General features: G+C 35.9%; 1 protein-coding gene across 1 annotated transcript in view; it reads left to right on the plus strand.

Annotated features, from left to right (window-relative positions):
- Positions 1-27765, plus strand: part of LOC150077565 (metal cation symporter ZIP8-like) — a 106916-nt gene that overhangs the window by 72754 nt on the left and 6397 nt on the right. The window contains exons 6-7 of the mRNA XM_090386818.1: positions 13180-13393; positions 21051-21238. Coding sequence (XP_090242944.1) covers positions 13180-13393; positions 21051-21238 — 402 coding nt within the window. The remainder of the gene's footprint in view (positions 1-13179; positions 13394-21050; positions 21239-27765) is intronic.

Genomic DNA, 27765 nt, shown 5'->3' on the forward strand with positions numbered 1-27765 from the left:
CTTCCCTAAGCCAGGAAAGGATCCAAAAGTCACCACCAACTATCGTCCTATTGCTCTGACTAGCTGTCTGTGCAAAATCCTGGAGAGAATGGTTAATTCTCGCTTAATATGGTATCTCGAGTCAAATGACCTTCTCTCCAACATCCAGTGCGGCTTCCGAAGGAACCGGTCCACTTTGGACCATCTTATTAGATTGGAAGCATCCATCCGGGATGCTTTCCTAAAACGCGAACACTTGGTGTCGGTGTTCTTTGACATGGAAAAAGCGTATGACACAACTTGGAGATTTGGCATTTTAAAAGATTTACATAGCTTAGGCCTTAGAGGGCATCTCCCCCTTTTTATTCAAACCTTTTTAGCCAATCGATCGTTCCAAGTTCGTGTGGGATCCTCACTCTCTCGCTCCTTTAGCCAAGAGGAGGGAGTACCACAAGGATCAGTATTAAGTGTCACGCTTTTTGCCATCAAAATAAATTCCATCACAGAACAACTTCCTCCGACTGTAAACAGTGCCCTCTATGTTGATGACTTTAGCATTTTTTGTCAGTCATGCAACATGAGGGTTATTGAAAGACAACTGCAGAAAGCCATTGATAGTCTGAATTCCTGGGCACTTGCTAATGGCTTCAGGTTCTCGCCGGAGAAGACCGTTTGCGTACACTTTTGTCGCAAGCGTAATCTTCATCCCGAACCTGAATTAAGGCTCGGACAAAATGCTATTCCAGTAGCAGCGAACACAAAATTCTTGGGACTCGTATTCGATAAAAAGACTAACCTTTTTGGATCATATCCGTCAACTCCGCACAAAGTGCACACGTGGGCTTAATGTTCTCCGCTCGCTCTCCTCCTTATCTTGGGGTGCAGACCGATGCACCCTTCTACGGCTTTATCGTGCACTTGTGCAATCCAAATTAGATTATGGGTCCCAAGTATATTCTTCAGCCAGAGACAGTGTACTTCGATGGCTGGATCCTGTTCATCATCAGGCTATACGTATCGCTACTGGAGCATATCGCACATCTCCTGTCCAGAGCTTATACGTTGAAGCAAACAAACCACCGTTATCGCTTCGACGTAAGCAGTTGTCTTTAAAGTACGCTTTAAAACTGAAATCCCTGCCAGACCATCCTACGTGGCCATTCGTTTTTGAGCCACGATGGGAAAATTTGTACAACACCCGTACGACTGCCAATCGTCCTTTTGGTATTCGTCTCCAAGAGCTACTCAAAGAACTTAATATCAAGGTAGACAAGGTTGCCCAAACACCAAAGCAACCCTTTCCACCCTGGCATGCTCATGTTCCGGCATGTGACTTGTCCCTTAGAAATTGGGGAAAGTCGGACACTCCATCGTCGGTCTACCTGCAGTTTTATTCAGCACACCGAGCTGAACATTCTGACTTCGTGCCAGTTTACACAGATGGCTCGAAGTCGGAATCATATGTGGGATCTGCTGCTGTCTTTACAGACAGCTCTACATCGGAGCAGATTCCCTCTGAATGCAGTATATTTACTGCAGAGCTGCATGCTATAGAGTTAGCCTTGGATCACATTAGTGAATGTCAATACCAACGGTTCATTTTATATTCCGATTCTCTCAGTGTGTTACAGGCTTTAATATCTGTAAGATATAATCCTCATCCAGTTCTGTCTAGTATTCAGCAGAAGATTCACTTCTTCCTTGGACGTGAATATGATATCCGCTTCTGCTGGATTCCCAGCCACATTGGGATTAGGGGAAATGATTTGGCTGACACCGCAGCCAAATCAGCAGTCCCCAATAATAATCACTGCCTGTCAGTCCCCTATACAGACTACAGGCAAACCATACAGCAGAAGGTGCATTCCCAATGGCAGGATTTGTGGAATGGACAGACTGGGAATAAACTATATCGTATAAAGCCTGTAATTGAACCGTGGCAGTCTAGTCTGCGCAGGAATCGTAAGGAGGAAGTTGTTCTTGCCCGGTCCCACATAGGACATAGTCATTTGACTCATTCTTTTTTGCTGAGGGCTGATGACCCTCCTATGTGTGAGTCCTGTGGCACAATTTTATCAATTAGACACATTTTAATTGAATGTCCAGATTTTAGCAATATCCGTTTTACCGCTTTTAACCATCTGACTGAGCCATATACACTCAGTCAGATTTTATCTGACAATGACAATGTGTCTGCTGTTTTTAGCTTTTTAAAAACAATAAATATTTTTACTCGTATATAAAATTTTTACATTTTTTCTTATATATTTGTTATACCTTTTGACATAGTGACCTAACTAATTAGGTCACTGAAAATTTAAAAAAAAAAAAAAAAAAATTTTTTATAAATGACCTGGTCTTGGCGCATATAGCCTTAGTAGCTAATGCGCCAATAAAACCAAACCAAACCACTAGCATATGGCCATCAATATTTGCCACCTTCACAGACTTGACCAATTCGTTGCCCTCAATGATTTTAGCATCTGAAAGTGCAGATTTCTAAATCTGCAGTGTTTTCTTAACTCGTCCTTTGGAATTCTTAGAAATTTATCCAAGAAACCAGAAAGATTATTATGTTTTATTAACTGCTAGAAACATGACTAGAGATAGACAAAGCCATGTCTACGATTTTATTAAAGCAGTTTACCTTGTAAGCTTCCTTAGGATGCTGATGATGCTGAATTCTGGAGATACTTCCAATTCTGTTGCAAGTTCTGTGGCACAAATTAGTCTGCGCGTATAGCACAGTGGTATCATCACCATCCTCCCAACGATGCGAGGAACTTTAATGGAATTTTTTCACTCCGTGGCTGTATTAGTCGGTCTCAGGCATAGGTAGCAAGGTTTTTTTCCCCCAGTAACGGTTTTTTTCATCCAGCAAAGCAGGCAAATCGACTGGAGAACAGACACAAATATGGGTTTATGTAATCAATTACGGGTAATAATAATAATTTTTTTTTTGTGACACCAACTAAGATTTGTTTAAAGCCAGTCTCTCTCTCTCTCTCTCTATACTTTGACATCCAGCGCAGAAGGTTTTTTAAATGAAGAAGAAAGAGCTGTAGCAAGATCTGTAGAATAACTTTGCAGTTCTTTACTTACGTGAATCAAAATAATCATGCCAAAATACTAAAGACACAGGAAAGTTGTATTCCTTGATCTGGTTAGCTAGTGATTCAGCTTTACTTCTTGCTTCGGCATCTTCTGATGCTATTTCCAAAAGTGCATCATCAAAATCACCAACTTGATACCTTTGTATTCAACACTTCCACCTTGTTTCACAGAGAGGCTTTACAGAAAGATCCTTCACCGTGATGTGGGATTTACTTAAAGATATAATTACCATCAGGGGTAAAGGAAGTTTGCTTCCGTAAAGGTGACTACAGTGGTCTCAGACAGTTTTTAAATTCTGTACAGTGGGACCAACTGATGATGTTACCAACAGCAAATTCTAAGTGGGAAGCATTCAAGGAATTAATAGTGGAAACTACTAAAAGTTTCATACCTATTAAGAAATATTGTTCAAGGTTTAGGCCTAAATGGTTGTCAAATGAACTAATGAGACTCGTAAAAGAGAAGAAAAATGCATGGGATGCATATAAATTATCAGGCGACACAGAAGCCTATGATATATATAAGCTAGTCTGTAATCAAGTCACAAAGGAGGTTAGGTAGGCGAAGGCAGATTACAAGAAATCTTTGACAAAAGATGCTAAGAAAAACAGCAAGGATTTCTTTACTTATATAAACTCTAAAAGGAAGGGGATGAATCTGATTGGTCCACTTGATATCGATGAATGAATATTTTGCATCGACATTCACACATGAGGAGTTCTTAAGGTTTGAAAATGGCAGAAGGTTATCAAATTGTAACAGGGTGCTTAATGATTTTGTAATAACTGATAACAAAGTGGTGTAGAAATTGTTGAAGTTAAACATAAGAAAGGCACCTGGGGTGGATGGGATCAATCCATTATATTAAAGGAGGCGGAAGAGCAACTAAGCAAACCCTTAGCCATAATTATGAGAGCATCCTTGCACTCAGGGGAGGTCCCCACAGACTGGAGATGTGCAAATGTGTCCCCAATTCACAAATGGGGATCGAATGGTGACACGAGTAATTACAGACCAGTTAGTTTAACTTCTGTTCCGGGTAAAATAATGGAGTTGCTGGTTAAAGATGCATTGCAGGATCATCTAGACAAGACTGCAGTAATAATTCAGACACAGCGTGGGTTTGTTAAAGGAAAGTCTTGTCTGACAAATTTGATTGGTTATTATGATGTGGTTACAAAGGAACTGGATGCAAAAAATAATTTTGATATCAGATACTTGGATTTCAGGAAAGCTTTTGACACTGTTGCGCATGGAAGACTATTGTACAAATTGGAGCAGAATGGTATTAAGGGTAAGTTGCTACAATGGATAAAAGGATGGTTGAGTGGGAGAAGACAGAGGGTGGTAATCAATGGGTGCTGCCCTTCGTGGACTAATGTTATTAGTGGAGTCCCACAGGGTTTGGTCCACTGTTGTTTTGTATATTTATCAATGATATTGATGAAGGTATATCAGGCTTAGTATTGAAGTTTACAGATGAGACACAGGTTGGCAGAGTTGTTAATGACAGTAATGGCAGTATGTTACTGCAACAGGATCTCGAAAATTTGGGCAGATGAGCTGAGAAGTGGCAACCGAAGTTTAACATTGAAAAATGCAAAGTACTGCATATGAGTAGAAGTAACCCCCAGAAAAACTTACGAACTGTGTGGTACTACACTTAAGGTGGTAGAAAATTAAAGACCTGGGAGCAATTGTGCAATCAGATATGAAGTTTTCTGAGCAATACAGACAGGCTGCCAGGGCAGGTCATGGGGTGTTGCCAATGATATACAGGAATTTTTCTAGTAGGGAAAAGGAGGCGATTGTCCCTCTGTATAAGGCAATGGTCAGGCCTTGCCTTGAGTACTGCGTGCAGGTCTGGAGGCCTCATTTTAGGAAGGATGTAGATTTGCTTGAGCGTGTACAGAGAAGGGCAACAAGATTGCTGAGGGGGAATGAAGGGATCCTCTTTTCAGAAGAGGCTTAAGTTCTGCAAATTGCAGCAGCTGGAGACTAGACACCTGCGCAGTGATTGAGGTATATAAGGCTTTGAATAGGTTGAGCACGCTGAATTCTGATGGGATTCTTCCACTTGTTCAGATTACAAACCTAAGGGGACATAAATTGAAATTGAGGAAGGACAGATGTAGAATAGATGTGTGGAAATTTGCCTTTAGCCAGGGTGGTTAATTGCTGGAACAAACTGGCATCTGTTGTTGTGGAAGTTGATAGGTTAAATAAATTTAAGGAGGAACTGGGCAAACATTTAGAGGGGATTGTTTTGTATTTTTTTTTTTTTTTTTTTTTGGCTGATGCTGCATACACTTGCTTTCTTGCATCACATGCCACTACTACTAACATCTTTTTGGAAAATGACCATTTCTTTGTTGATGCTGAAAGGAGCACATACAGATGTTGAAGTGTTCCAAAAAAAGGTCATTGCATCAGGTTTTGGTCATATCTCCTAGAACTACATTGTAACTCTGACAAGCACACGGTGTAAAAAATGTCCTTGAATATTCCTGTAAAAGTCCTGCCTCAACACCTGAAACTTTTCATTTCATATTAGCTCCATTGTCATAACCTTGCCCTTGGATATTAGTTATGTCTAATCCTAATATTTCGAATTCCTGTTTTAGCACATTGTACAAATTTTGTTTGTTCGGGCATTTGTTCCTGATCAGTGCCGGATTAAAGCACAAGCTAACAGGGCAGTTGTCCGGGGCTTCAGAAAATTTTTTTTTTAATAAGGTCGCCCGTAATTGATTACATCTACCCATGTGATTTGTGTCTGTAAATTGCGTGTGTTCTCCGGTCGATTTGCCGTTGTTGCTGGATGAAAACCCCCAGTTTCTGGGGAAAATACCTTGCAATCTACGCCTGAGATCGACTAACTCAGCCACAGAGTGAAAAAAACCCCATTAAAGTTCCTCACGTTATCGACTAGATTCTGTGCTACTCATGCAGACACAGGGGCTCCAGAAGTTGATTATAGCTCGGAGTCGGTGACTTTACCCAGATTTCTAGGATATGCAAAGGGTGCCGCAATAATCTTTCTGCCCAGGGCACAGGAATACCTTAATCTGGCAACAGGAATACCTTAATCTGGCAACAGGAATACCTTAATCAAGAATAACAGCAAAATACTTGGCGTATTTTATTGCACTAGAAAATTTTTTTTCTCTTTTCCTCTTCCTTTTAGCGTGGCCACTTTTTGTGCTTTTATTCTTTTTTTACATTCTAAAAAGAAATTATAAGGCAACAGATGATTAGAAAAAACTTTCTTGTATGTTTTTTTCAACTTACTTGTTGAATAACAAAATTTATAAAATCACTTCATTTTGTGCTTTATCAGCGATCAGATGTGGAACTCCATTATTCATTAAACTATAAAGCTTATATTTAGCCTGTTTAATAGGTGCATGTGAGAAGAATAAGAAAATCTCATGGTAGACACCACTAGTTGGAGTGAATGCTTTACACACTTGATAAGAAGCAGACAGGGAATCTCAGCCTTTAATTTCTTATACATCATTGTTAATTTAAACCATTACGAATGCATTGTCAGAACAAGTGCAATAAGTCGGTGCAACTTTAATCCATTATTTCTTAGTGATGATTTCAAAGATTCATATATTTCTTCTGCAATGCATTCATTGAGTTCGATTATGTCAAGAAAAGTTACCACAAATCTATCCTTGAAATTCGAATAGTACCGTATCACAATTCCCAACATTTGGAAACACTGCGGCTTGTGAACTGCATGAAGTTGTCTGGTATTTGATGCTTGTAGAATATTCTTTCCCCATTTTGTGTGTGTGCGTGCGTACTTTCTTTTACTCTAAGAGAACACCCCTCACCTTTTGAAAGATACTTTTTTTTTTTTTTTTAGAAAGCAGAGAGAGAGAAAAAACAGTTTCATCATTGAAAATGCTGATGAAATGGTATCTTGTCATTTGGTAGTTTCTTGACTCTATAATCATCATGACTGCCTTTTCTGCTAAAACAGAACTAGAAATAGGACCATTCTGTGCCCCTTGCCTGCTTAAACTAGGCAAGCAGTGAGGCATTTAAATCTTTGTGCTTTGTGGAATAGACACTTTTAAAATTCAAATTTTTTTTTTTTTTTTTTTTCTCAAAAACAGATGTTAATTTTTCATGTTTTTTATAATTGTCACCCTTTTTTGAATTTGAAATTTTTAAATCTTTGCAAATGTCTGCTTTTGTTCTGCCAACTACTCGAGAGTTACATTTTCATTTTTTGTTATTCTTTTTTATGGACTTAGCTTATTGACCATTTTTAATATAGACTTAAGTTTTTATACAAATATAAAATTATTTTCATTTCATATTTATCAGAGTCATTATAAGGTAATTCAGGTGAATATGAAAGGTTACGTACTCATTTGTAAGCAAATATTTCCATAGTTGCTAACTCTGTATTTTCAAAGGAGAATCAGTCTTTTTTATTTGGTTTGACATTTCTCTGTCTTACTGTTGTAATAATTAGTGATAATTAGTGTTGTAATAATTCTGTCTTTTTGCAAAAACTCAGTTTTTATTTGTCTTTTTCTTTGCACAAAAAAATAACAGATCTATGTTAAAATTGGACATTTTTGATTTTGCAAATTTATGATTACTTTCATTGATGAATTGGCCATCAAATTTTGACAAACTAATTGTTAGCCAAACATTAATTTCCCACATAAATGCCATTAACTTATTGAAATAAATTTCTCAAGATTTGTGAATAATTAATATATTTTTTTGAATGAAATATTAGCATTTGTAATGGTAAATAATGCAAGAAAGCAAGCTTATAAAACACCAACCTAAAAAAACCTACACATTTCACCCATTTATACTCTCTAAAAATTTCTTCATTGAATTTATTCAAACCACCCATTTCCACAATGGAAGTTTGTTCCAACAGTCAACCACCCTCTTACTGAAGGCAAACTTCCACACATCTGTCTTGCAACCATCCTTCCTAAACTTGAATTTATGCCCCCCCCCCCTTGTGTAGCCTCAGAAAGAGGAAGAATGGCATCAATATTTAGGTTACTCAGTCTATTCGTGCCTTAAACACCTCAGTCAGTTCTCTCCGCAGGTGCCTAGTCTTCAGATGCAGCAGTTTTCAGAACTGAAGCCATTCTTGGTAAGAGCACCCCTTCGTTTGCTTCATGAGTCTTTGCTGTTCTCTGCACCTGTTCCGGCATTTACATCCTTCCTAAAGTTAGGCTATAAGGTTCTATATACAGTATTCAAGATTCAGTCTAACCATGGCCTTGTACAAATGAATAATCACTTCCTTATCCTTTCTGGCAAAGTTTCTATATATCATTGACAAAATCCCATGAGTTGTTCTGGCAGCCTGTCTGTACTCAGAGAATTTCATATATGACTACACAATTACCCTCAGGTCTTTTTCATTTTCCACATCCCTAAATGTAGTACCACACAGTTGATATGTTATTGAATTACTGCTACCCATATGCAGTAACTTGTATTTGTCATTATTAATCTTCAACTGTCATTTCTCAGCCCATCGACCTAATTTTCCTTAGAAATTACTGCAGTAGCTCACTCTGATTACTGTCATTAACCACCCTGCCAACCTTCATACTGCAAACTTAGATATTAAGTCTGATATACCTTTTCATCAGTATCATTAGTAAATATTGAAAGCATCAATGGGCACAGCATTGAACCCCAGGGGACTACGCTAATAACATTAATCCACGAAAAGCAGTTGCTCATTGATAATTTCTCTCTGTCTTCTCCTACTCAACCAACCCTTTATCCATATCAGTAACTTGCCCTTAATTCAAAATTCTCCAGTTTGTAAGCAGTCTTTTATGTGCAGCAGTATCAAAAGCCTTCGTGTAATCCAAGTATATGATATCAAAATTATTTTTGCATCCAGTTCCTTGGTCAGTATCCAATCAGATCAGAAAAGACAGCCCCTTAGCAAAATCCATGCTGTGACTGCAGTATAATTCCATTCCTGTCTAGATGATCCTACATTACTTCTTTAACCAATGATGCCATTATTTTTCTCAAAACAGATGTACTAACAGCTCTGTAATTATTCATGTCACCTTTTGATCATCCTTTGTGAATTGGAGATACATTTGCACATCTAAAGTCTGTAGTGACCTCACCTGAATCCAAAGATTCTCTCATAATTATATCTAAGGGTTTGCTTTCCTCCTTTGCTGCCTCCCTTAATATAATTAGATAAATTCCATCCACCCCAGTTGCCTTATTTATGTTTTGCTTCAACAATTTCTCTTTCACTCTCCTTTCCGTTATTACAAAATCATCTATCTCCCTATTATAGTTTGATAAATATATGGCATTCACTTCCCCAAAGAATTCCTCATGCGTGAATGTAGATGGAAAATACCTATTCAATTTTTTAGCAACCTGAGCAGGGTCTTCAACATTTAAACCATTGATATAAAGTGACCCACTGTTATTCGACCCCTTCTACTCTTAATATAAGCATAGAAGTCTTTGTTGCTATTCTTAGCTTGTCATAATTTGCCTTAGCTTGCCTAACCTCCTTTGTAACTTGATTACAGACTAATTTATATATACCATAGGCTTTTGTATCACTGATAATTTATATGTATTCCATGCATTTTTCTTCTCTGTCACAAGTCTCATCAGTTTATAAGATATCCATTTAGGTCTAAGCCTTGAATAGTATTTCTTAGTTGACTAGTAACTTCTATGATTACTTACCTAAATGCTTCCAATTTAGGATTTGCCCTTGGTAACGTCATCAGTGGTCCCACAATATAGCATTTTAAACTGTCTGAGACCATAATAGTCATTATTATGAAAGTAAAAGTCTCTCCCTTTACCCTTGACAGTGTTTGTCTTTAATTAAATTCCACATTAGTACACTGTGATCACTGCCACCTTGTTGGTTCTTTTATATGCAGATTCTTAATGCTTGAATAGCTGCTGATAACCAGATCAAAAACACTGCTTCCTCTTGTTTCCTCTCTAATATGCTGCTGGTGAAAACTTTACTTTCCAGTAAAGCTAAAAAGTCTTGCTAGTGTGTGAGTAACCAATTCACAAATTCTAGTCAACAGTAGAGTAAAATTTAAAATCCCCCAATATAAGACATTCTGATTTACTGGCCCACTCTATTTCTCTGTATAGCTGTTTGATATACTCATCGCAGTCATTAGGCCTATAGCAAACTCCTACTTTTATTTTTGTTTTCCATGTGCTTTTTTCATACCAAACTGACTCAGTGGTCACCCATGCACTGCCTTATATTTAATATGCTTCTTAACCAAGACACTCCCCACCCCTCCTGTATTGTCTGTCTTTCCTGTATTTTTTTTTTTTTTTTATGAAAACCCCAAACATGAAAGGTATCAAAACCTATAGTACTTAGTACTGTGCATGGGTTGAAGGAGAAGTATGGGGAGAGGGGGATGCCGGAAACTTTGCTTTAGAGTAAACATGGGTTTCACCACTTCAAGCCTCCAATAAGCAAAGTGGTGGTATTTCACCGGTTGATGAAAGTCATCTACCAACATTGTACTCCCCAAATTCAAATTCAGCATCGCTTATATCTGAGTGACACCATGTTTCTACTATCTCTAGAATGTCTGCATCTGATGACTTAATCAGTACTTCAAATCCATCAAATTTATTTACAATGCTCCTAGCACTCTTAGTTGCCCTAACACAGCCCATGTATTTTATTTGTTTTACAAGAATATATTCTTACTCTTAGTTACTCTAACGCAGCTCTTTTATTTTACTTGTTTCATAATGATCCACAGCAGGGCTTGAAATCCCTGACACATTGCTTTCCAGTCTGCTGCATGTTACAGTAGAACCAATTCAAGAATCACCTTCTCTTCTGCCTGTGACTCTAGGTAATCTAATAGTCTGTGTTTTCCTCCAAGCTAGCAGTTTTCTTGCACTCCTTCTATTATTAACCCCAGGGGCTCACATCTTGTGAGTATGGGCTTGGCACACCCAGGGTCCTGAGCTGGATATCATCATTCTTCTCTTTCTTGGTGATTCCTTTTTACTTCGACCCTTGTTCTTCTCTCTCAGGGTAATTCAGAATTTTTTATTTATTATTATTATTTTGTTTTGGCTGGCGTAGCATAAGCCTCAGGCTTCCTTGCACCACATGGCTAATAATAATAATAAATAATAATATTTAAGTATATTCCATCCTTGTAAACACCTCTCCCCTGTTAACAAGCACAAATTGAGAAAAAAATGTTCTTCATGCGACTTGCACATTCTCTCCAGAGAAGAATTGATTGACAAGGCTCTTAACATGTACTCTCTTCTATCATATATGGGCAGAATTGCAGACACTTTTAAATTCAGTCTTAACTCGTGACTTTTTTTTTCTAACATTGCTCTTACCCTTGTTAAGTAAGTCTCCGGAGCTCCTACTCTTAATAACATTAATGTCATTGTCTACAACAGTATCACTTTTTGTGGACTTAAAAGATGATACCTGCTCTCTACATCATCTACTTTTACCCATAGCAGACATACAATAGTCCTATTCCATCTATCCTTCTTGCACAATATATTTCCTGTTTCCATGATAAGAGTCACCATTACTGTACATATCTTATGAACTAATTCTGTTTGTAAAATTTATTCAAAGAAAGCAGATAAGTTGCTTTCTTTTTGTCATGAAGAATTTTATGGCAAGTGGCAATATTAGATGAGGTCTCTGATAATATTACTACTTCGTTCAACACTGTGATTGGAATCTGTGCTCTATGTTGTTTCTTCCAACTTCGTGATTTCTATTAAATTCTGAGGCTCAGACTCTTTGAAGGGTTACTGGAGATTTTATCATCACAATTGTAATTTTCTTTGTTTTGTATATATGCCCTCAACTAAATCTAATCATTGGTTGTAAGGTCTTCACTTTGAGATTCCAGCAGTTCATTTATATCTTCTGTATTCACTTCCAGTGAAGGTGTTTATCAAAGTCTAAAATTTCCACTCTACTTTTTATTGCATTGGAAATTTTCATAGTCATGGACAAATTACGTCCAAAGTTTCCTCTAATAACTCTTCATAATGGATTGCTTGATATTTTCCCAGCTTGCATCAGTATTTTTCACTGCCATAAGGTTGTTATACCCATTTCAAAACTGTGTGCAAGTTGTTGCTTCATACCTTTGATTAGAAACAACAGTCTGAGCCATGGTTCTCAAGTACTGCTTGAAAGGTGAAAATAACTCCTTGATCCATCAGTTTTAGTAAGGAAGCGGTGTTTAGGGTAGGAACATTACTTAATTTGAGGGTGAGAATTCACAATATGAGGAATATGACTAGAAGCATTGATGAGTATTAACAATGCCTGAAATTTGTTCTTTTCCAACAGATATTTTTCAACTTCGAGTTCAAAGTAGTGCAAAAACCCAGTCCTCGAATAGCATTGCAGTAACCAGTGCTTGCTTGCTTATTCAGTTTTCTAAACTTGTAATGAAGAGTTTGAAATATCCTTGAAAGCCAGTATTTCCACTGTGATACACTAAACATGGTATCAATTTGAAGTCCTTAATTTGGCATTAATTTGGGTTTTTTTTTTTTTTTTGGCTGATGCTATATAAGCTTGCTTTCTTGCATCATATGCCCCGCTAATGCTAAAAAGTTGCTTGTTGCATTACTACCTATTGTCAGTGGCATAGCCAGGATTTTTTGTCAACAGGTACATTCACAAAAAAAGCTTTCTAAAAAAAGTGCCACAATATCAGATTTTGGCATAAGGGGGGGTACAATGTACCTGCTGACCCTAGCCATGGCTACATCACAAGAGGTCATGGAAATAGTTTGTCTGATATAAGTATATACATACATTGGCAGTTACATACAGTTTCACATCTTTAATGATTTTATCCTTGTATCAGACAAATCATATTATGGAATGTATGTGTCACTGAATGTACAGTAACTCAGCATTATGTGTACACCATTACATCTTTAACCACATCCAGAATAAGCCCTCTTTCTTGTAATTCTATAATATATATACTGTATCTTATATATAAATAATACAGTATATGTCATCAATTAAATTTCTAGCTCTCTCACCACCATAGCCACCATCATGATCCTGCAGTATCATTCAGGCAGGGTGGCTCAAGCATTGCAACTATAGCATGGATGATTATATTTGGAGATGGTTTACATAACTTCATTGATGGTCTTTCTATTGGAGCTGCATTTTCTGAAAGTGTCCTTGCAGGAATTAGTATATCAGTTGCTGTTATATGTGAAGAATTTCCTCATGAATTAGGTAAGAAGTTCCTAACAACTATTTTTGAAAATAATGCTTGTGATACTGCTCTTCAGCTGATTATGCTAATTTAAACCGATTTCAGCTAATTAAAGTATCTTAATTATCAATAAATGATTGCATATTAATTGTTAAATATTGCTACATACACTACTAAAATTATTAAAAAAGTGCCTTTGCTGTTATGGTGGTTTAATAGTGTAAGGGCTTCTATTGACTATATTATACCTGTGACTGTAAACTATCAGATATAGGATTATTAAGTAATTTTAGTCAATTGATTGATTATTTTGAAGAAGGTAAAAAATTTGACAAGCTTAATTTCTAATGTTCTGTATCTATACCTGTAAATTTGGAAGTGATAAGTAAATTGAGTTTTTGTTAATATACTATGTACAGTCGATAAGTGAATGTTTAGCCTGTCAATAATGGCACCTGTGTGATCCTAACAAAAATGGCAGTCCTATCGCACAGGCCAAAATTTTTCTTTTTAATTTAAGAAAATGGTATTAAATACATTATATTTTTTAATGAAAAACTCAAAATTTAAATGTTTTACACTTGTTGATTTCAACAAAATCAAACTTTTATTAATTTTCTCTAACATGCATAGCAGTACAGGTGACCCCCGCTTAACACTGATAATTTGTTCAGGAAAAACAGAGTGCTAAGTGAATCCGCACTAAGGCGGCACGTTTCCATAAGGTAACGTATTTGTGAGTTGTGGTCGGTGCCATAGGATATTTCCTAATCAATAATAAACAGTAGTAAAAAGATTCACAAATGTTGGTCAAAATATTTAATATTAAAATATTTGTACATATAAAATATTCTGCATTACATACTTATATAATTATGTGGTAACTACTCATTAAACTTAAAATTACAATTAAAATCATGAATTTAATTTAATTTAATTTAATTGATGAATTTCATCATGAAAAATGTGTCTATTTTGGGTTGTACTTTGGCCCTCTTCCTGGTAAACTAAAAGGGATTTTAATTTAAAATCCTCTGCAGTGTTACCACCCAACAACTGATCCTTTGCCGCTTTGAAACCTGACATGTTTTTTTCTTCTTTCAATATGAAACATCTTTTAGGCATTCATTTCCAAAAAAAAGTCCTGCTTCATCTTTGTTAAAAACTCAAGAAGTATAACACATAATACCCCTCTTCAATAATTTTAACAAGTTCTTTTTTGAAAGTTTCAGCTTCAGCTCCTTGATCTGCACGTGTGGCTTCTCCCTGGATTTTAAATCTATTCAACCAGCCCTTACTAGTTTTAAATGGTTCCACATTTTTTTTTTTTTTTAGATGTGCTTTCTTCAGATCATTATATAGGTTAATCTCCTTTTTTTTTTTTCTCCATAATATTTAACTTAACTGAATTCAGCATTGGATATTATCTTCAATGAAATTAGTTAAAGTCTCTCTATTTCAATCCTAATAGCTGGCCTAGCCCTAGCTTGCAGTGGACCAGCTGTCTTTCCTGCTGCTGCTAAAATTAATTCTTTATTTTTTATAATTGTTCTTACAGTTAAACCTGTCAGTCCTAAGTTATGGCACACATCTGCTTGTCGTTGACTGGAATTTATTCGCTTCAAAACCCGACTAATTTAATTTTTAAATTCAGTCTTTTTCTTACATTTGTAGCCTTCGTACTGCGTCCAGACGTTGTTGCTTTTTCATTCTTATCCGCCATTATTAACTCTCCGAAAATGTAACTGCGTTGGTTGCATTAATTATTATACAATGTTCGAGTAAACTGTCCATTACGCACAATGTCTAATGCTGTACCGAGTGATGACTAGACTTTGGATAAATGCATATAATGCAAATATTACAAGCAATATACGTGAACATTTTTTAAAATGTTGATCTTGGAACTACGTAACAAGTCACTGTACTGCAATTAAATTAACGTGGAGAAATTTTCACTGAGTGTGGGAAAATTTCTCAAGTCGGCGCGGGAGACATTTTAATGCTATTTTGCTATTCATTTTCAAGCTATCAACTCCATCAGATGAAACGTTTTCGTTAAATATGCCAAAAATGCATTCTGTACACTAGTAAAAGAGCGTTATAGCGATTTGTGACAGCATTATAGTCAGATATGGGTTATAATATAAAGCATTATAGCGAATCATTGTAAAGTGCATAACAACTGTACTGCTACCTCTGCAGCAGTACAGTATGTTAAAAGCTAGTACAGTTTGCATCAGAACTTGCAGGCTTTCAACATGGATTGGTGGTTGGATGTCATGTTAGTAACTTCTCTGTGTACAAGTGCAACTTGTCTGATACTTCAAAATACACTGTGGCAGATCTTATTCAAAGGGAAAGATTGGAGTTGATACCTCAACAAAAAAAAAAGGGGGATCTGAACAGCCTTATAATGCATTCAGTGAATCATAAAGAGGATAGTTCGTGCTTCGTGCGTGTCGCTTTGGAAAAACATCATGGGATTTAGTTAGACATTTTGGAACAGTTATGCACTACACTCGCTACAATGTGATAGTACCTCAGAAATGGGCCCTGTCAATAACAACAAAACAGTTACCCCCGTGTCATTTACTGAGGGTCATACAGGAATAGTTTGTGGGCAATGATGTTAGAAAGTTGAACTGGCCAGCCCAGAGCACAGATATCAACCCCATCAAACATCTATGAAAAAAACTGGAACAGTGAGTTTGGATAATAAATATACCCTGTATATTATTGTTGGCAAATTGCATTTGTTTTTCATCAGTTGGAAGCTGCTGCTGTTGTGAACCAGTTTTCTGTAGTTGTGTTCAATTACCTGTAATGGCTTACTCTTACTTAGCAAATTATTAAACAACTGTGCAGTATGTTGTAATCTTACCGTAATAAACATCGGAACAATTTGCCATTATTGTTTGGTTAGCTGTCATGCAGTATGTATTCTGTGGGATTTTAATTTCTAGTACAAGACAAAATTATACAGCCTAGGAAATGATGAAATCATTCCACAATTCAGAAATCAATAAAGATATTAATAAAAACTAATATCAGTAATGTGATTTATTTTCAAAAATAAGTAAATGCAGATGGCAACTCCTCTAACTTTACATTGCTAGCTCTGTCAGCAGTTGTGTATTAGAGGAGTTGTCCCTCTGCTGCAAATGAATTAGAAAGGCTGTTTTCCTTAACATTTACAAATATTAAAGACCACTGAGAAAGAAGTACATGTCATGAATGTTACACAGATTTGAATTTTGGGAGTGTTAAATTAGAATTATATAAATTGAACTCATAATTGGAGAAATGATTGATTTGTCATAAGTAAAGTTTTGCAGCAAAACAAATAACTAAAATAAATCAGTGTCACAAATAATAAAATAATAAAATAAAAAAAACCTTGTTTCAGGACATTACTGTATTAGAACCCAACTGCTGATTTTGACAAACAGGCAACCACATATTCAAATTTTTGATAAGTAATCATGCTTGCATGAGGGTGGCCTGAAAAATGAAATGATATTATTTCATAACCTGATTCAACAAGTGACAACTATATTCTGAGTGTAAGATTGATTTCTCTTTCTTACACATGCACAGGCAGAGAATCTCTTGATTCTCTGCCTGTATGTGTAAGTAGCATTTCTGTGTGGCTATTCATTTACAAGTAACACTGTTTTCAATGTAAGATGCAGTTGTTGAGTTTTTAACTGCTGAAATTATTAGTACAGTATTAGGACTAAATAATGCAAGCAGGTGAAGGTGCATCTCTGCATCTACCAAAAAAAAAAAAAAAAAATAATAATAATAAATAAATAAATAACTCATAATTTTTCCCTATCACCAAAAAGTGAATATCTAATTTCACTTTGAACTTTATCAATTTATGTTAATTCTCTACAAGTTGACTGAAGGTAATCTTTACAAAATCCAGCTTTCTGTTACTTCCTAAGATTTTTTTTATTTTTGTTCCATTGGTTCTTGTCTCTCCTACCATTGAGAATATACCTCCTTCATTCATTTTAGTGATTCTCCTTCTAGAGCCTTATAACCTCAATTAACTGCCCCAATATATCTAGTTGCCAAGTTTTGATCCATTGATTAGTGTGGCCTCTCTTCTTTGATTCCCTTCTAGAAGTTGTGTGTCTTTTTTACACGTGTTACCTTTAGATTTGAATACAGTATTCTAAATATCCAAAATATTATCTGTATAAGATGAATGTTGTGTGACTCCGGAAACAGCCTGGTTGCTTTTGGGGATCTTTTGATAAGGAGAATGACCCATTTCCCCACTCCATTTGACCTTTCCTGTGTATATTGGAATTACTAGAATTACTAAAATACAAGAAGACAAGCAGAAAATGAAGACAATACACCAAGTGCATTTTCAGTGGAACACTCCTTTAATAAATATTTACGAGTTTGATAGCAACTAAAGAGTAGACTGAACTTTTTTCAATAAGAAATATATATGCAGTTGGCAAATGGTTAGTAAAAATGAAGAGTAAAAATTTTTAAACAAAAAGAAACCAACATTGGAAATATTAATAAAAATTGAGTTGAGGTTCAATTTTGTACTTGTCCACAACCTGATTAAGGCCAACCATTGAGAGAGAGAGAGAGAGAGAGAGAGAGAGAGAGAGAGAGAGAGAGAGAGAGAGAGAGAGAGAGAGAGAGAGAGAGAGAGAGAGAGAGAGAGAGAGAGAGAGAGAGAGAGAGAGAGAGTGTGTGTGTGTGTGTGTGTGAGAGTGGAAGAATGAACCCTCCAGAAAGAATAATGTAACTTTGTTAGCATTTCAAGTAACCCACCATATACAATCATAAGTATTGATATTTGAAGAAGACAGAAAATAAACATTAATAACAGTAAGGTGATAAATTAAGGAAAAATATCTGGTAATTATAGCTTCATATTTATATCTCTGTTAGAGACTTTTACAGCCCTCAAAACTTGAAATGAACATCTAACAATGTTAAAACAGTTTTTTAAAACTATTTTTTTTTTTTTTTTTTCTTAAGTTTAAATGATTGCTCAGAATAGAAATCTCCCTAATTTATATTTTTGGAATTCATATGTTCTGATTATCAACCAGTCATTGGCTGAAGTTTGAAGTCAATTTGACAGTTAACATTTGCAGAATCACATGATTATACTAACTAAACACTTCTAAACCAAATTGTTCCTTTGCCACCATAATAGCTTTATCTGACACTGATATAACATAATCCTCATGGTAGTAGGAACTTGTGTTGAATTTGTTCTAGTTCTGCTGATAATCAGATCAAGAGGTATTGTTTTCTCATGTTCCCACTTTTATGTGCTGGTGTAGGATAGTCATCTAATAAATCTGCAAATCTTATTACTGTGCAAGCGACCCATTCTCAATTTCCGGTCAATATTTGTAAAGTTAAAATCCCCCATTATAAGATGTTCTGATTTAGTGGTTCATTCTATTTGTCTGTATAGTTGTTCATCCTCATCACAGTCATTTGGCTTATAACACATTTGTATTCTTTTTTTATTTTCCTTTTATTTTCTTTGGTTATTTCACACCAAACTCCTTTAACATTGCATTGGCCATGCATATTAACTGAGTACACTGTCTTATACTCTGTGCTTCTTAACCAAGAGCATAATTTTTTCCCCCACTCCTGTCCTGCCTGTTCTTTCTGTAAAATTTGTATTCGAGGTATTCAAAACCACCTCTCGATATTCCTACAATGTTCACATATGATAACTTAACAGTACTTCCCATAAAAAATTGACCATGGACTGGTCAGAATTGTTTATCCTATCTTGCAACTTTTTCTCGACATTGCCACTACTTCTTAAGTAAATATTAGTAACAACAGGCACTGTGGTCCTATTCCATCTATTGTTTTCACAAAATATTTCCTTGACATTAGTGTCTAACAATAGAAGGTGCTTTTTACCTTGGAGGATTTTTATTTCTCATGTGATGCATGATTGTAGTCTCCAGTGTTGTGCTGAGTGCTTGATGGTGTCCTCTTTTTCTTTTCTTCAAGGGCCATCTCTGGTCCACAAGCCCTCACATAAGCCCTTCAGAGCTGAATTGTGTTAATAATTCAGCTCGTTCCAGCAGCTTCACACTTTGAAGCAGCTCTGCACATAAAGACAACCCATATTATGTCCCGCTACAGATAACTTTATAAAAAGGCAACAAGTAGTAACACTGCAGGTAGTTTTAATTCAGAATAGAATTGCCTTCAGTGATTCTCTCTCAAGCCAAAGTATTCCCATTACTTTGAACTCTTTGCTTTATTGCTTTTGTTTGAGGAATGATTCAGGTCTAAATTTAATTTTAATTAGTACTAGCAGTGGTAAATGATGCAATACAATATATCTACAACACTAGATGGAAGTTTGTTCCAACAATCAAATGTTCTTCCTTAGTGTGATATTTCTGCACCTGTGTGTGTGGGGGGGGGGCTGAGAAATAGGAAGGATGCCATCAGCATTTAACTTAATCAATCCATTAAAAGTCTTGCACACCTCAATCATTCTTTGCGATCACTTAATTTTTTTTAAAATATACTTCAATATCAGTATCGGTAGTTGCATATCTTAATTGATTTGTTATTGAAGCTCGAGATTTACTTTTAATAAATTTTTTTTGAAAAGAAAGTTTCACAAATGTATGTGGATATGAAAGTGCTCAACGTTTTGTGCAAAAAATCTTAATTTGGGATACTTTTACGCTGTCACATACATGTTGTAAGAGTTGATTTTTGATGTCATGGTGCGAATGTGTTTTAATTCATTATTGCACTGTAAATCAATTACTTCCATCTGCAAAAGAAGAAAGAACTGATGTACAGTGGTCCTTGGTTTTGGAGCTAACAGTTGCACAAGAAAGCTTGAAATGTATCAAGTTATCCTACAGTCGTGCTTAGTATTTTAAATATTCCTTAGAGAAATGATGAATGTGAGAGAATATTCAGCCAGGTTAGAAAAACAGTTAGAGTTCAGCTCTTCTCTTTCTGATGAAGCTTTGGAAATGCTTCTGATAACAAAGTCTAGATAGGTGGGCCATTTTTATGAATGAAACTTTTACTCAGAATTTCCGAAGAGGACAAAGTGTATAATGCTATCTTTCTTGAAGCAATTTAAATTAGTTGATGTCGAATATAAAATTGAAACAGAAATCGACAGACAAAAAAATCCTAGTTATAAGCTTATGTTTAAAAGCATACTGTACCGATACTGTGTGTATATTTTAATATAAAATGTTATGTCAGAGAAATTTAATTTCTAATGCAGTGTGGACTTCCAAAAAATAACCTGTTCCCCCCAAACCCCCTTTTTATTTTCTAATGGACTCCTGCATTTTGTAAATATCCTGTTTTTTGCTTATTTTGTCCAAGAATCTCCTGTTCTCCCCTTCTGCTTAGGATCTTAGGAATGTAGGATTCTGTTTCCTCATTAGACTTGAAAACTGAATCTAAAATTCAGTTCAGAAATTTTATTAGAAATAAAATTAATAATTCAGTATATTGAATGTTGCTAGGATGGGAAACTTCCTTTTCTATATTTATGATATGAATAAACTAAGCATTTTGTCAGTTTCACAGGGAGTGCAGTGTTTTTTGTTTAACTTAATTTGACCATTTCATTTAGTTGGTTTGTTTATTTAATTATTCTTTTTCACAAAATAGGTGACTTTGCTATCCTGTTGAAAGCAGGTATGTCGATGCGTCAAGCTCTTATGTATAATTTTTTATCAGCATGCACTTGTTATTTTGGATTGGTATTTGGAATACTTCTGGGAGATTTAGCTGAAGGAAGTACATACATATTTGCATTAGCAGCAGGGATGTTTCTTTATATCTCATTAGTAGACATGGTAAGTTATTTGTGAATTATTAATTTCTTTGTTTTGAATTTTGTGTTGCACTTTTGAAACTGTTGAAGGAAATGTACTTTAGTTTTTTTTTTTTCATTTATTTGTAAAGTTTTAAAGAAAAAATACAGTACAGAAGTGAAGTTCTTATGTATTGTGTATTTAAAGAATTTGTCAATTATTGCTAGTGCTTGGATTGTGCAAATGCATATGTTAATATAAGGTGATTTATATCACCTTATATTAACATATGCATTTGCCTTATATTAACATATGCAAATGCATATGTTAATATAAGGTGAAAATCAGATTTAGAAACAAGTGCCCCTGAGTTCAATGACCATTCAAGAAATATTTATGAAGATATTAAGGATAAGTATAGTTCATGGCAAGCAACGGGTGGCTTAATAGGTGCAAGCATCGCACTGGTTTCCAAAACATTAAAGTATGTGGTGAAGTCGCCAATGCTGATTCTGCAGCTGCAGAGAAATCTTTTGTGATGTGTTGGGAAAAAAATCCCTTCTAAATCTCCACAGTCCTCAACTTCTGCAGCAATGTGCTTATCAGCTGGAGAGTTGATTCTGGCAACGATGCTCGAAGGGTAAAACTTGCTGATGTTATGCCTGTCTTCTTTCTCTTTTTGTAATTTTATAATTTTGAAATTTTTGTAATTTTTTTTTTTACACATTTGTAATTTTTCCTGCGCATGAGATAAAAAAAAAGTGAATAAATAATTCTATTTACATGTTTGTCGAACATTTCTTTTTTGCTTCAATCAAATTTGCGAGTGCTGCATTTAGAGAAATTCTGACTTGCATAAAATTCTTACTTACATAGAGTTCCACAGAATGCAACCCTTATGTAAGTCTGGGAGTGGCTGTACTTTCATTTGCCAATGTTAATTGCCACCTGTCAGACCATCTGCCCAACTTTTCTGTATCCTGTTGCAGCTGCACTGTCATTACTGTCAGTAACAACCCTGCCAATCTTTGTATCATCTGCGAACTTGGACAATAAGCCTGCTGTATCTTCATCAATATCATTGATAAATGTAAAAAACAACAATGGTCCTACACCCTGGGGGAATCCACTAATAATATCAGTCCATGACAAGCAGTGTCCATTGATTACCACTCTCTGCTTTCTCCCACTCAACCATCCTTTTATCCATAACAGCAACTTTACCTTAATGGCATACTACTCCAACTTGTACAGCAGCCTTCTATATGCAACACTATCAAAAGCTTTCCTGAAATCCAAGTACAGTGGACCTTCCACTTTACGACTGGTTCACTGTACAGTGAAATCACTTTGCAATGGGACTCTCCATAATAAAATACCTTTCACTATACGATATGTAGTAAGCACCAGTCATTGTGATCATGTTTGCAAATTGAATTTTAATTGTATTAAAGAGAGAGTCTAATAAGCAAAAATAGGAGGAATATTATCCACAGACTATAAAATTATTGATATAAAACATATCATATAATTATATCAAACATAATTAATACTGTAATATATATATATATATATATATATATATATATATATATATATATATACACACACACACACACACACACACATACTAATTGATTATTAATATATATAATTCTGGATAACATTCCTCCTATTTTGTAAAATTTAAAACAGTAAAAAAAGATAAGCAATCAATAACAAAGAACATGGTATGCACAAATTACAACTAACACGATACGTGCAAATGAGATAGAGTAAACAAGTTTACAAGGCTTTAAAAATAGGAACGAAGATTCTGAAAATTTGTTTTTTTATATGATTGAAGATTTCATGGAAAGGGAAATGCATTTCACCATAACAATGTAAAATGTAAAAGCCCACAGAATTCCAGCTATCGGTATTATCCCAAATACAATAAGATCAAGTTTGCTATCCATTTATTATTATTATTATTAGTCATATGGTGTTAAGAAGCCTGAGGCTTATGCTACACCAGCCAAAAAAAAATTTCTGAATTACCTTGAGAGAGAGAGAGAGAGAGAGTGTGTGCGAGCTGCACTAACTGAAAAGCCCAATGAACCAGAAACTGCAAATCGTTTTTATTGTTTTTTGGTAGTGACCTCCAGAAATGTGCTTTAGAAAAATATCACAAAGGCATTAGAAATTTATTCTTATAACCGAACATTTGATAATGATGAAAGTGTAGTGTATTTTAATTATGTGAATTTTTTTTTAAAATTTGATTTTATAAAGCGGCTGATTCTACTAACCAGTGATAATGTTAACTGGTACCTACATTTTTCACTTTATGATGAGCTTACGATTATCTCCGACTGGACCATGTGGTTGTTCCTCTCAGCCAATAGCAGTTTGTAAACATCTTGGCTGCATGTTTTGTTTTTGCATCCTTTAGTTGAAGTGATTTTTTGTAGTGTGCTTATTTGACAAAGATTTACTGTATTGAATTTGTTTACATACATTGTGTAAAAGAAAAGTGATAAATAGCTGTTATATATAGAGAATTTCAAGGTCTTGGAATGAATTGCCAAAAAACGATGTGTTATTGGGTTCACAATACAATGGTGTCTCTGGAAGAGATTAATATCTCTTCCACTGTATATGATACCAGAATTAGTTTTTGCATCCCATTCCTTTGTGACCACATTGTAGTATCCAATCAAATTTGTCAGGCAAGATTTCTCCTTAAAAAAAAACCCCATGTCTGTAAATGTTACAGGTCTATAATTACTCATGTCACTCTTTTTTGATTCCCTTTATGAATTAGGGATATGTTTGCACTTCTCCAGTCTGTGGGGGACTTCCCTTGAATCCAAGAATGCTCTCATAATTAATGCTAAGAGTTTGCTTAGTTCCTTTGCCACCTCCTTTAATATAACTGGATAGATCCCATCCACCCGAGGTGCCTTTCTTATATTTAACTTCAACAACAGGCAGAGGTAAAAATTGGAGGGAAATTGCTGAAGAATCACTTTCACCTCTGCCTGTGGCCATTGGTAATCTATTCTATTAGTCTATTAGTACACCAAGCTAGCAGTTTTCTGACCACCTAACACTGCCTCGATAGCATCAGCAAATATTTTTGCACCCTTTCTATTTAAGTGTATCCCATCTCTGTAGAAGCAGTGTCTGTACTGTTAACAAGCACAGACCACACAGAAAAATTCTACCCCATTAGCTTTGCACAATCTCTCCAGGGCCAAATTGATTGACAAGGCTCATGTTTGGGCAGAATTGTAGACACTTTCAAATTTAACCCTAATTCATGACTTTTTTTTTTTTTTCAACATTTACATGTCCTTGTTAAGTTCACACATCTCCTACTATTAAAGTCATTAGTGCCAACATGTACATCACATTTTGTGCCCTTAAACGATTATATCTGCTCTACAATGTCATTAACTGGGCAGACTTACCTTGGTCCTGTTCCACCTATCCATTTTGCATAATATATTCATCTCCCTGACAATAGTCACTAACAGTAACTAGCTCCTTTGGGACCAGCACATTCTGCCTTAGAGATTGCCGCTGTGTTGACTGATGATCAAGTGCAAGCTCTGGCACTGATGTGGGCAGTTGAGAGCCTGATGCTCCCTCCATTTAAATCCCTCGAGGGCATCCACCCTGTTCTTCAAGATGTCATAAAGGTCTGTAACAATGCTGAATTGACAATGTTATGGGCCCTCCTTACCTCAAGTACACATAAAGACATTCCCCTTGGTAATATCATGTCGTGTTTCTGATAGTTCCACAAACATCAGGCAAGCAGTACATTTCAAAAGGCTGTGATTAAGAAGACAACCAACCCCTCAGTTCTCCCCCCAGGCTGTAGCACTCCCAGTACCTTGAGCCTTTCCTGGCAGAGAGCCATCTTTTAATGTATTCTATGCAAATCTCAAAGAAGATATTGAAGGATTGGTAGAAGTCATCAACACTAATGTGTTCTTTATCGCTCATTTCAAGAATATTTTTAGTTTCATTTGTTAAAAACTTTTCTGATTTACAGATTGGTAATTTTTCATTGAAGTGTCAATTACTGCCCATTGTTCTCCCCAGGACCTATCGAATGGACGCACTGCCCAGCTAAAATTTAAGCGATTTTCATGGTACTCTATACTACTGATCTCGATGAATATTAATTCAGACTATGAGATTCGAGGTCAATGCGGCATGAGATTATAATATTAAATATGCAATTAATTGTTGCTCTAGATCGCTTAAGTCACTTTTATAAATAACAGAAAATTTTACAATATTGTGAAGTATTACACTTCCTTACCTGGCTACTTCATAATGCCACCCAGCTGGCAAAATTTTCTGGAGGAAACACTTAACATTTCCAGCACAGAAATTATGGTTTTGTTTCTTTATCTCCAAAATAGTAATATTTTTCTAAGGACATAAAATAACATTTCACTGTGTCAAATAACACAATAATCTTTTTCACACATGGAAGTAATGTTAGCCACCTTGTTTTGAGTGTCCTTGCAAATCTGTATATTCAACGCTAACTAAATTATAAAACTCATTGAGATTGAGTTCTTCAACCCTTACTGTATATAGGTGGAAAAAACTGAAAAATATTATTCAAAATGACTTCAATGTCAATTAAAAGGCAATCAGAGGCTGTTTTAATACTCTTGTGAATGACACGGTTTGTTTGTCTGTTAGTTATTTGGTTTTTAGGAGCATTAGCAACTAAGGCCATATTGCTCCGGGATATGCGGTGGTCATTCCCTGACCTTTCTGCATCCTCTGTATTTGGTGGTGACAGGCTCAATGAATGAAACGGACAACACATTTCACACCAGTGACATATCTCTTTAGAATATCAGTTACTTTATAAAATTGTTTTGCTTTTCCCTTTTCTGTTAGAACCTCTGAAGTTTTGTCTTTACATTATCATTCAAGGATCATTTTTCCAAAACTTCGACATATTTTGTAATTATTTCGGAAGTTTCACCTGAGAGTACTGCAGTTTTAAATGTTTTCCACTAACCTTATGTAGAAATAAAGGAAAACGAAAACTGGAATCTTGATAACTATGTATTTATAATAAATTATATTTAACTTTACAACTAAAATATATAAAATATACATTTAAAATATACTGGGTTAAGAACAATAAAACCATAAAATACATTAAAATATATTAAATTAAAAGCGATAAAACCATAGCTTTCGAAGGCTCCTGTCTTCTTCTTCAGCGGTATTTTCTTTGTTCTGTGGTGCATCTTTAAATACCAGCAGGTTCACAGTACTCATCATCACCAATCGGGCGCATGAGTTCTGGGACCGCAAGCGGCTCGAGAGTTTGCAGATCTGTTCCACAGTGAACATTAATAGAGATAGAGGAACGCGGATCCATCCCCTCTTCAAGGCTCCTATCCTCAGAAGGGATGAACAGTTCCATACGACCCACTCCCGAGCCACTCCCGGTTCCATCCCTTCTGAGGATAGGAGCCTTGAAGAGGGGATGGATCCGCGTTCCTCTATCTCTATTAATGTTCACTGTGGAACAGATCTGCAAACTCTCGAGCCGCTTGCAGTCCCAGAACTCATGCGCCCGATTGGTGATGATAGCAGCACCAGATCTCCCCGGACGATTCTGGGGAGATCTGGTGCTGCTTCTCCCAGAAATGCTCTGCCATGGCGGACTTACCATACTCCGCATTTCTTATTGCCTTAGTGTGCTCCCCCAGACGATCTTTGAGACGCCGTTTTGTTTCCCCTACATAACACTCCCCACAATCCGGGCATCCAATACTATATACGACCCCACTTACATTCTCTTTTTGAATGGGGTCCTTTACTTGTGACACACAACGCATCTGATAATTTCTTAGTATTCTAGTTATATGATCGGTTAGACCTGGATAGTAGGGAATATATGCAGTGGATACTAGCGTAAAAGATTCGCCTCTCTGATTTCCTTTAATATATTTTTCTATAATCCTCTGGGGTTAGCCACATTTTGTAAGATCCGTCGTGACGCATTCATACTCTACCTTCCTATCCTCTGAGGTACTACAGTGTGATTTTGCCCTGTCAATTAATGTTCTAACCACACTGTTCCTATGTTGGCTGGACTGAGCTGAATTGTAGTGCGAATATTGACCTTTACATATCGGTTTCCTATAGACCTTAGTCTTTAGTTGTTGGTCTTCCCTACAGACCAACACATCTAGGAACGGCAAAACTCTTCCTTCTACCTCCGAAGTAAATTGTATGAATGGGGAGAAGCCATTTAAAATATTCAACACCTGATCTTCAATCCCCTTTCGAATAATTGAAAATGTATCATCCACGTATTTAATGGGCTCCCCCATTAGCGCAATATAATTGCGCTAATGGGGGAGCCCATGGCTGTACCGTTAACCTGCTTATACATAGTATTATCAAACACCATGGTGGTGCTTGAGAGGCATAATTCTCAATATCTCTAAATTTAATTGTGTTCTAGTATTTAGGGTGGTATCTCTCTGTAAGGCCATGTGTGCACAATACACTCCACCGTCAATCGGAATACA

The sequence above is a fragment of the Mastigoproctus giganteus genome, chromosome 12 (assembly GCF_048544385.1).
Source record: "Mastigoproctus giganteus isolate SK-2022 chromosome 12, ASM4854438v1, whole genome shotgun sequence".
In the NCBI taxonomy this organism is placed as follows: Eukaryota; Metazoa; Arthropoda; class Arachnida; order Uropygi; family Thelyphonidae; genus Mastigoproctus; species Mastigoproctus giganteus.